This window comes from Haliotis rubra, unplaced genomic scaffold, assembly GCF_003918875.1.
Source record: "Haliotis rubra isolate DU_JTF1 unplaced genomic scaffold, ASM391887v1 Scf660, whole genome shotgun sequence".
Taxonomy (NCBI): Eukaryota; Metazoa; Mollusca; class Gastropoda; order Lepetellida; family Haliotidae; genus Haliotis; species Haliotis rubra.
The window spans coordinates 375,424-386,427 of record NW_025767369.1 but is presented as its reverse complement, the minus strand read 5'-3'; the positions used below and the strand labels follow the sequence as shown (position 1 = coordinate 386,427).

At 43.1% G+C, this 11,004-nt stretch overlaps 1 protein-coding gene across 1 annotated transcript; it reads right to left on the bottom strand.

The window, feature by feature from the left end:
• Positions 1-11,004, bottom strand: LOC124257469 (oxalate:formate antiporter-like). Its single transcript, XM_046691537.1, has 11 exons — positions 10,814-11,004; positions 8,181-8,372; positions 7,496-7,622; positions 7,121-7,260; positions 6,499-6,619; positions 5,236-5,360; positions 3,177-3,291; positions 2,344-2,466; positions 1,704-1,913; positions 1,261-1,360; positions 1-746 (listed from the first exon to the last, which is right to left on the bottom strand). Exons 2-11 carry the CDS (start codon positions 8,270-8,272, stop codon positions 691-693), a joined length of 1,209 nt encoding a protein of 402 aa, XP_046547493.1. The 5' UTR covers positions 8,273-8,372; positions 10,814-11,004; the 3' UTR covers positions 1-690.

Sequence of the window (11,004 nt, the reverse complement as noted above, 5' to 3'; positions counted from 1 at the left end):
TAATGTCGTAGTAAATGCAGAATATCACACATCTCGATTTATCAAAAGGATCATATTGTCTATCTTACTACCAAGGTACTCAGTCAGATGGTACTCGACGGACAGACATCACGCTGATCACATGTCTCGACTGACGCATTGCCAAGGGTAGGAGAAGATATAGAGCCGAACCCCGTTTATCCGGACATTTTGGATACACTCGGAAATCGCCCGGATAACGCCCGGTTAACTGGATCAAACAAGCAAAATGTATTGAAGATGTATATTGAAAATTTATTCATGTATGATACAATTACAATGTAGTTAATCCTAATCCTAATTAACATGTGTTTTCGTAACTGATGAGATGTTCTCACACCTGCCAAATCCTAATTAACGACTGAAGTGACACGCGTCCATAGCATTTTGATGGGTAATTAATCAATTCACATCAAACGCCTGCCGAGAGAGATGGAAAATGAATCCGTCCGGATAACAGGATCAGTTTTCAACGGAAATCTGTGGGAATGGTTTGAAAACTCCCCGTCCGGGTCCGGAAGCGCGGCTAAGCGAGTACAATTACTGACGGCAAGTTTCGTTTCACCTAAAAATCGCCCGGAAGGTGGGGTTTCCGAATATACGGGATCCGAGGAAACGGGCTAATTCCAACTAGTAACGTTGTCCGAGTGTTATGTAATGTCCAGCAGGTCACTAGGTCTGTTGGTCTTTACTGTTCTTCACACTGAACGTTGTTATGAGGAGCAAACCTGTCAATACAAATACAATACATCAATACAAGAAGGTAAGTGAGGTAAAAAGTAAACACAAGTACAATATAAGTTATAACATTTTTATACAGTAGTTATCACAAGCCAGTCATCATGCGAGATGAAGGGACCACACGCTTGTGACATTGCTTTATGAAGATGACATATGGCGGTGTAGCATATGTTAACACAGTGTCGCTATTGCGTTACATACAGTGATTTTATAAAGATTCAAAAGAGGCTCGTAACAAAACAGAGTGTGGGTTCGTTTCCAGAAACATAATCACACCCACACACCCACACACCCACCCCAACACCCTCCACCCCACCCCAAAGTGGTAGAATCTGTTCTGTACTTTACGTAAGAGTTTGCTTTTCAAAGAGTGGTGGGGAAAGTTGCTGTAATTGGATTACGCATTACGTCGAGAAAAACGTGACGATCATAGTTTTACCCTGGATAGTTTTGCCTGGGACTATCTAGGAAGCTGGCGGCTAGGTGAACATTCTCACTTACTCAAGAAGGAAAAGCCTGCAATCATGCTAAACATTCCAAACCAGCCAATCTGTGTCTTGAGCTGAGACGCCAAGACTGCCCCCAGTGGTGCTGTGATGGTCTGCAGTGTAATGTGGAATCAGCTTGTCAGTTCACAGGAAGACACAGGCATTACACCAACATGACAGACAATCTTTTGCAAAGGTTGCGGAGCTCATCCATCGTCGGGATTTTTCAGTTAACTAACTGCTGTTGGTATCATGTCCACAATTTATGTCTTCCGCGTCACAAATGTAACAACCGAGGTTCAATGAGTTGTAAAGAAGAAAGATTGTCCTGTGTCATTATTCTACAGTAACGTTCCAGCTCCATCACGAAAGACTGAATAAATCTATTACACCTTGGAAATAAAATAGTGATACATGCTGTTTTAAATTGCCTATATTAGCCATATTTAGTCTTACCTGAGATGTGAACAACAGACCATAATTGATGGGGTAATGCTTCTCCCCGAACGATCTGGCCGCAGCGACGGAGAAGAGCGCATAGTTCCCCGACAGGGTGCCGAACAGGAGACACACATAGATGAAGTACAGAGGCTCCTTGCCCAGACGAGTGGCGTTGAATGTGATGATCAGGCAGGAGAATGACGTGCACAAACACATCATGGCTGTCTGGGGAATATATATCTAACATTGAACATAGGAGCGTGTCTCGCTTCGAAAGACCGTTTTAGATAGTAATAGGGTAGGATCTAGCGAGACACGCCCATATGGCCTACAGAAAGGGTGTAGAAACACAGTACCTGTATAAGCTGTTTATGACGGAGTTTTACAGAGAACATTTTGAAAATTCAAGATAGTGCCAAAACAAGTCGTGCAAATTACCTCTTTCCTAATCAGAGATGCAATTATAAACCTCTCTGAATAAATTCTAATCCCAAATGTAGTTTCCTTTGTCCAAATAAAAAAAACATAGAGCTTCAATCTTTCTGTGAGTGGCGTTTCACAACAACAAATGTAACCTTTCCAAGAGCAAGAATCTACATGCATAATGGATTGATTCAGACAATGTAAGTCGCACATCCACCTATGCCAAACTAACCTTGAATGAATACCGGTCTGCAAGGAATCCCCAGAACATCCGTCCTGAGAAGTTGAAGACAGCCGCGAAGGCTCCAGACACTGCCAGGAACACATCATTTTGGATGAATGTTTGCCCGTAATCCTGGAAAGAAGACAACCAGATACTTAAATAAAAACGAACGTGGTATTTGGAAGACTTTCTCTTTGATTTTGGTATTTGTGACATCATTGTACATTGTATGATTCAAAAATAGACAATCCAGCAAAGAAAACAAACCACTTATACGCAATATGTGCGAATGTGTTCACCATCGATCTTTCTACACTCAATTGAAATGTTATTTTGCTTTGCGTCTACGAATATTCGAGCAGCTACTACCTACACTGGCATCTAATCTAATATTGCAAAAAAATTATAGGTACAATCAAGCATGCTCTATGTTTCCAGCTAGCGCCAAGCGACAGTTGCTAGCAAATTGTATGACTGGGTCCCTGTATATGGCAGATGTAAGTATTATGGCAGATGTAAGAATAACATTTCCTGTTGTGGCCCATCTGTGAAAACACTTGCATCTGATGCAGTTATCCCGTGTCAACGTAAAATTGGTCTTTGTTTTGAACCGCGGCCGCTTTTATTCAGAGACCAGCTTGGTTTTACGTTTATGTGTTATAAACATGGAAACATGGTCGTGTATTTCTTGAGGGAACGACCATGTACCTATCTGCGGGAGGCTGGTCGACTCTGCTTAAATGTCTCCCGGACAAACACATCTAAAAGAAGAACAGTGAACAATTTACTCTCTCAATGGACGAACAACATATTTCTGAATTTTCCACCAGTCGCCAGGTTACCTTGTAGAGTCCCGCCAAGAAGACCACACCCTGACCGTTCAGCAGGAAACACACCCATAGTGTGTAGAACGACCGAGTCTTTAACATCTGCAAGGGACTCATACTGTCATCGACACTGCCAATAAAGCATGTTTAAATCAGTTAATTACAGGTGATAGTTAGGCGTACCTGACGGTCCATTGGGCAGATCAATTTACGTGGAGGGTGAATGCTGCCAATGTAGCTGTCCTGCGGGCGTGAGGTATCACGCGGGTGACCATCCCGTGGCCTCCGCAACGACAATAATATGTTAAGATAAACATTTGAAAGCGAGGCAACTTCATCCTACCCGCTGGACGTAGTCGTTGACTATTAGCCCTGGCATTGCCTGACCCTTATTTACAGTTGAAACAAAATTGTGTTTATAAACACCTGATCATGAATGCTAGAAAATGATTATGTGTTCTCCATGTGCATGAACTACGCCAGTGAGTATGGTGCCCGAACAAACACACACACACGCATACCATACTCGTGCAACCAGTGAAACTCGACTAGTATCCTAATGGACATTCAGGAGACAAATAAATGCTGAATTACTGGTATTTAGCTTAATATGATGCTACTATGTCCTGTAGTGTACTATGAGTAATATATACTGAGTCAAAAAAGAAACTTCACATTCTTTCTTCAGGGCACTATAAAAGAACAAGAGATGGTTAGAAGGTTAAATTGTCATTATTTCATTGCTGAGATCTGCGTGATGTAATCGATACACTGACAGTGCCAGGGAAAGAACATCGCGGTAGAGTTTATCATGAACTGTTTAACTCTAACTTACCAAGCACTAAATGGAACTGCTCCACTTGGGCATACCGTTCATCTCCCAAGCCCTCTGAGGGTAAACCTGTTCATCTCACCCTTCGTCCTCATCGGAGGTGACGTTGTGCCCACAGCAGAGGATGTTGATGAAACGGCGCCACCACCACCTCAGGAACATTCTCAGATCTGCCGATCAATCACTTGCAATGTTGTGGTATTACCTGACCATACAGACTGCAAACTCAAAACTTTCACGGACATAGATCCTTCAAAAGTCATGGTCGAGCTCTAACTTACCAAGCACTAAATGGAACTGCTCCACTCTTCTCCAAGCCTGTCTCACCCTACGTCCTCTCTGCCTACAGACATCAAATCCTTCAAACATTCAGCTGCTTGCCTGTCGAACTCTCTCCCTACAGACATCAAATCTGCTCCAACTCTCTCAAGTTTCAAATCTCATCTAAAGACATTTCTTTTTCTTCGCTACTGACTGTCTTGTGTTTGCGCTTAGAGCATGGCCTAGTGTTGTGGAGTCAAGCGCATTACAAATGATCTATATTATTAATATTGGCCCACGATTTGGACGTCGAGAATGGAGATTGGCAGCCCGCAACCGATTTCGAAAGGTCTGTGAGGACAGTCGACCTCTAAACATCTCAGCCCTGGTTCGTGTAGCCGGCAGAAATCTGTCACGTAGGTGACGTAGGACGATTTGACTGTCTTCTGCTCGTGACGTCACACGTGGACGACCCGACCTTGGGCGATCAGAAGTGGTCCCAGTTTGTTGTAGACGACCTCGCAAGTCATACACAGTACGACGGCTGCATCCCATTGCTCTTGCGACGTCAATAACTGATCTTCCCGCTTGCAACATGCCAACGGCACGTTCACGTTGCACATTTGACAATCGTGGCATTTCAGGTACCGTTAGAACTGTGGTTTAAAAGTGTTTTTTCAATTCTTGAGGCCAGTGCAAACACGTGCATATGAAGAAAACTTCGATGCGAAGATCTGAAAACCTGATTTGGCACTAACGTCATTTGCACGAGGAATGGATGGGTCTGAGTGTGTTTTGCTAATGTGTTTCTAGAGTCGAAAGATAGGGATCCCATTTCGGATACATAGATGTATCATCAGAGAAAAATTATTCATTATTTTTCAAATTACATTTGTGAAGTTTCTTTTTTGACTCAGTATATATGGATAGTTTGACACATCTGTATATGTGATCGTCAAGCAGATAATGCAGAATGCCTACCCACTTCCTTCTTTTGGGTCCACACACGTGACGTCTCCATCATCGCTGTTGTTGTTGGCTGTGGTGTCGCTCCTGTCGATGGCTTTGCTGTTGGAGAGTTCAGGTTCAGATATAGTCTTGACTTCCTAGAACACGCACATCAGACAAATCAGACACATGAATGGTGGCATTGAAAGAGGAAATGAATCTCGAGCAATAGAGCATTAGCAGCAGTTTTAAGAGTATTTCCGTATGAGACTTGCCTAGTGGCCCACACGTGCCCAATAAGGAATGAGTGCGTGAGTTAATATTTATAGTCACATCGGCAATATTACAGCCATATCGTGACGAGAACAATTAATCATTATATTATAGATCAATAAAATTAGAAATGAAAACCCTGTTGACGAAGAACAGTAAAACTACTAGTGTATCACAGATATCCATTTAAAACTAGTAATTAAATCTAAAACAGTTTAACTAGAAATGACAAGACAATGTAAAACAGGCTATAGATCGCCAACAACTGAAGGTAGATCACCCTACTAGGGACCATGGGGACTTACAGTACATTTGCGTCCTGCATGATTCCCTAGCTGCATTTCCAACATCTCTTCAGCTGTTAGCAATTTAGACACAGTTAGCCATACATCAAAACACATATTCTACGATTAAAAACGTGGAAAGTTTTGATTTACTTAGAATGTTTTGGGACGCCCGTTAAAGAAAAAAAAAAAAAACACATGTTTTGCAACATTGACATGACAAACCCATTCATATTTTGGCTTTAGCTAGGAACAGAGGACAAAACCAGCATATTTTGTATTGTCCCCTCACTGTTAAGGAGTGAGTGAGTGAGTTTTAAGCCGCGTTAGTGGTATTCCAGGAATGTCATCAGACATGGGCTTTACACTCTGTACCCATGCCAGGAATCGAACCTGGGTTTTCTCTGTGACGATCGAACGCTTTAAGGACGAGGACGAGGAAGCTCCTGACTGCTGAGTACACTGGATGGTGTTTAAATTCCGGCAACCCTGTGTTCCACACATCACATCGTTAAATGATGAGAAGCTAATTTACATACTGCTATGACCCACCTACAACGTACTTCAGTCACACCTTTAACAACACCGGCTTCCCGAGATGTATTCTACACGCAAAAGAAAACTGCAGTTTGCAGGTGATGATAATGGCGATGTACACGATGATGTTAATGGCTGTGCCGACGATGGACGTGGCGCCGTGGTAATGATGAACAGGATGATGTGTATACCCGTGGCCTACCTCCTGTGTCGGGGGGTCAGCGATGAGGAGGACGCCCACCAGCTGCATGGTGGCGTATATTCCCCCTGTCAGCACGAACACCCAGGGTACCCTCTGTAGCAGCTCCGGCTGACTGAAGTAGCTGAACACAAGACGAGGAGGGAGAACCACAAGGGCATTGATCTAAACCAACCCATGCTTGTCGTAAAACTGATATTTGTAACTAATCGGACTAGGCCTGGTGGATGCATTTCATTTCAATTTCGTAATGAAGTCACTTGACTGCCTGGAAGTATTTTCGACCCAAGTCACCCTGGTATAGTTACTCTTTCGTGTCGTCTTAGTTTGATTCTGGTAAACAAGCTTGTTATCCACGAGATCTTACATTCTCCTACATTCATTCATGCATAACGCTTTTTTATTTTACGAAACATTGCTTCCACACGAAATACCTCTAAATGAGATCAGACAATAGTTTGAAGTAGATATTGCTGCAGTGCAATCGCAACACATAAAAAAATTGTGACTTCAGCCTCAAATGACATGACTAATCTCTCTTCCAATTCAGCTGTATTTCTGAAGAGCCTGTTTATACTGCGAAAACTGCAGAGGGGGAGGATGTTGGTGGCTGAAAAAAACTCACTGTTCGCCGTTGACGGTGACATCCGGTGACAGATTGTCTGGGTTGATGAAGGCTGTCTGGATCAGGTTAAAGATGAAGGCTCCTCCTCCGAATCCTGCCACCACCAGACCCCCAGCTAGACCCTTCCGTTCTGGCATCCACTGACAACCATACAGGTACACACATTAGTGACTGAGTTTGATCTAACACCGACCAGTGATTAAGTTGTCACATATCAAGTTTAAAATTCTGAACCAAACCTGTAAATTCCCAGAGTCATTCTGTGAAAAAATATATAACCAATAAGGGCGAGATTGGAATCGAAAGAGTGCCTTCGGAATGAAGTTTATGGCAGCGTATTATGGGGCCATTTGATCCCAAAGTCAAAATTATCACCTTCATGGCACATCCCACTGGTAGCGAATAGGCGACACCGCATCCAATTCCGTTCATGACGCCGTACGTGAAAATGATTGCGATGTAGGAATGTTGCACCGTAAAGTACGTCAATATCACGCCAGCACTGAAAGAAAAACATTGGCGAAGCTTGTTCCCGCGTTGCCTCAGTAAGCCAAAGCCTCAACTCTCAGGGTAACTCACATACCAAGTGGTGTAGATATTTTAGGGTTAAGGGTTACATCAAATTCAAAATGGCGGTACACATCAGGAACGGGCTTTACGCATTTACCCAAGCTGTGGTTCGAACCCGGGCTCACAACCTGACGAGCGAACGTTATAACTTTACTACATCACATCTCCTTCATAATGTTAATTGTAAACAACGTACGAATAGAGTCTAGGAGGATGCTGTTTGTTGTCATTCAGTTGACTCTCTAAGAAAACATCACCATCAGATCCCTTCAATACTTCACAGACAACAGAGCAGGTGGACGTATAGACATGAAGAGAAAAAATAGTTCTTTCGATTAAATTTCTCAAACAACCGCCTGTCTAATCTCGAAATTTCTTAATCACGAAGGATGGGTATCATCTTCTCCATACCTCTATAAGACACTCCATGTGTGTTTATGTTTATAAATGTCATAGTGGTGAGGAAGTATCAGATGTTTTACAAGGCTACCTCATGAACCAGGACCCCAACAGCACTGTGAGTTTCAAGCCCAGGGTTCGGCTGATGATTCCTCCAAGAAAGATGGCTGCTCCTTGTCCCATCAGGCAGCAGGCGTAGATCCACACACTGTCGCCGTAGTCCCATAGTCGAGGTTGGATGTGTTGTTACGTAAGTATGACGTCAAGTACGGTGTCAAGTTACCTATACAATCACAATCTCTTGTTATGGTCTGATTTATACAGATGAATTTATATGAAGCTCAACCAACTTTTCCATATGATAAGTACAAACACACTACAGAAGGTCATGTTGTTGTGTAAACTTAGACATACTCAGCACCATGTTGCTGTGCAAGCTTGAACATGTAGAATCAAACCATGGGAATATGATATGAATAAAGAATAACAATAGAAGCTATGATCGGCTCGTCAGTTTAATAAGAAAATATTGTGTTAAATCCCTGGTTGCGCTGCATTCAGAAATAATACAAATCTATTACTTCTGTAACGAATATCAATAACATGAAGTACGGAGTCAAGTTACGGAAACTAAGTTGAACTTTAAATATCAATAATGACGGAAAGTATGATAACCATGACTATGCCATCTATCTGATTCTTACACAGGTCTCAAATAATGATTGTTTCTGACCACAGTATTACGTGATGTAGGTAACAGGTAACAGGTAACATCTGTACGTCTCCCCACAACCAAGCGTTGCCAGTATTGGGAGGAGATACATCAACATATAAATTATCGGCATTGGAATACTTCGTGGAGTGCCTGCGTCAGATCCTGCAAACTTTGACCTCGAGGATCTCCAGCTCGAACTTGGAGTCCAAGATAGTCCAAAAGATATTTGATGGAGTTCGTATCGGGGCTCCTTGTGGCCATGGTAATGTTTCGATAGCTTTGTTGAGCATATAGACAATGGTGACTCCAGAATTGTGAAGTCTAGCAGTGTCAATCATGAACATCGGACGACGGCAAGGGATGGTCATGAAATTGAGACAAGACGGTTGTTTCCAGTTCTTCCTGTTGCCCATTAACTGTCACAGATAAAGTAGTCAAATCCAAGTTGTGGTCATGTGAAACGCAACCCCACACCATCACTGAGCCACCACCAAAGGGTTCAGCTGCACGGATTGTCTTCTGGTGATATGGTTCGCCACGACGTCAGCATACGCGACAACGAAAACAGAAGTTAGCAACTTCCATCTCACCAATGCAGCTAGCGACACGTCTTCCTAGTTGAAGACCTGCACCACACGTTCTTGTCTGTGCCTGTCTGTGAGGCGGGAATGTCTAATCGGATCATCAGTATCTGGTTGGAGAGTCAGACTCAATTGCTGATACAGGTCTTCAGCAAGGGTAATAGGATTGGGTCTTTCTGGACCTTCCGTCATCACGGTCGTTAGTCTTCTTCGATCTTCCCGGCCTTGGACGATCCTATACTTCACCGACATTTTGCTAATAAGCGCTTGGTTAATATAATATTCAAGTTGGTACCGACTTTTGGACACGACATCTCTGCGTCATGCATGCCAATAACTTGACATCGAATATTTCCTGAAAGTCTTTGTCTTGCTAAGGGAATATTTGGTTCTGTTGTCTTTGAAATATGTTCAGAAAACTGTAGTCTACATTGTGCAACTAGTAAATTTATACCCCGATGTGCTTGGCCTCTTTGCATCACGTGAAACATGCTCTCAGCAGCTTGCACGACATTGTGTGTAGAGCATGTGTTTTCCGTGTGTGATTCCATGTTTATGCCAGATTTCTATAAACCGCCTAGAATCCAGGCTGTGCTTAAGTAATTCTTATGTGTATGCAATAGAGGTAAACAGTAACTAGGTGGTAGATTTTATGACTTACACGACTGACTGACTGAGTTTGGTTTTACGCCGCTTTTAGCAATATTCCAGCAACATCACGGCGGGGGACACCAGAAATGGGCTTCACATATTGTGCCCATGTGGGGATTCGAACCTGGGTCTTCGGCGTGACGAGCCAACGCTTTAACCATTAGGCTACCCCACCGCCCTGACTTACATGATATGTACAGGGGTTATCATGATCCGCCGGTAACACAGGTACTTGCATATCTCCATTACTCAGGAGCTCGTCGTTCGCGAGGGTACAGTCGTCAACCCGCCCTTGCAATATCCGTTTTAAGTGGGTCACATGCGTATTTGCCTTCATCTAACAATAACATGTCGTCAAAAACGTATGTAAAGAACACGATAAGCTATTTTCAAATTGCCGGACCAACATTGTGGAATCAAGTCCCACAACATCTGAGATCTAACCACGACCTGGACTCATTCAAATCACAGCTGAAGACACTACTTCTGTGAAGCATACAACAACTAACTTTCAGTCAGAGTCTCAAGCGCTGCAGAGTAATGTATTCTGGATATACCCCTTAATACGTTTTTCCATAGATAGATAGATAGATAGATAGATAGATAGATAGATAGATAGTAGTGAAGCATAGTTGTATAACATTGACTGTGTACACACAACAAAATAGGACATCAGATGTACAGTGGCATATCACGAAGGTGATTGAGTAGGATTTATCTTGTACGCCATGTGACCTATAAAAAGCAGTACAGACCAAAGAGGCTTGCGCAACTCACCGAAGGAATACACGGTGCCCAGGGTGAGATGAACCATGAGACCTCCCAACACCACCAGGTACGCCCTCCATCGCCCGCACGCCATTGCTCCCTGCAGATCAGGAGACAAGGGGTATATCGTTAAATATGTAATATCACAGCAGCCTTACAGGGACCGTGTGACCGGGATTACAACATACCACACTACTGCA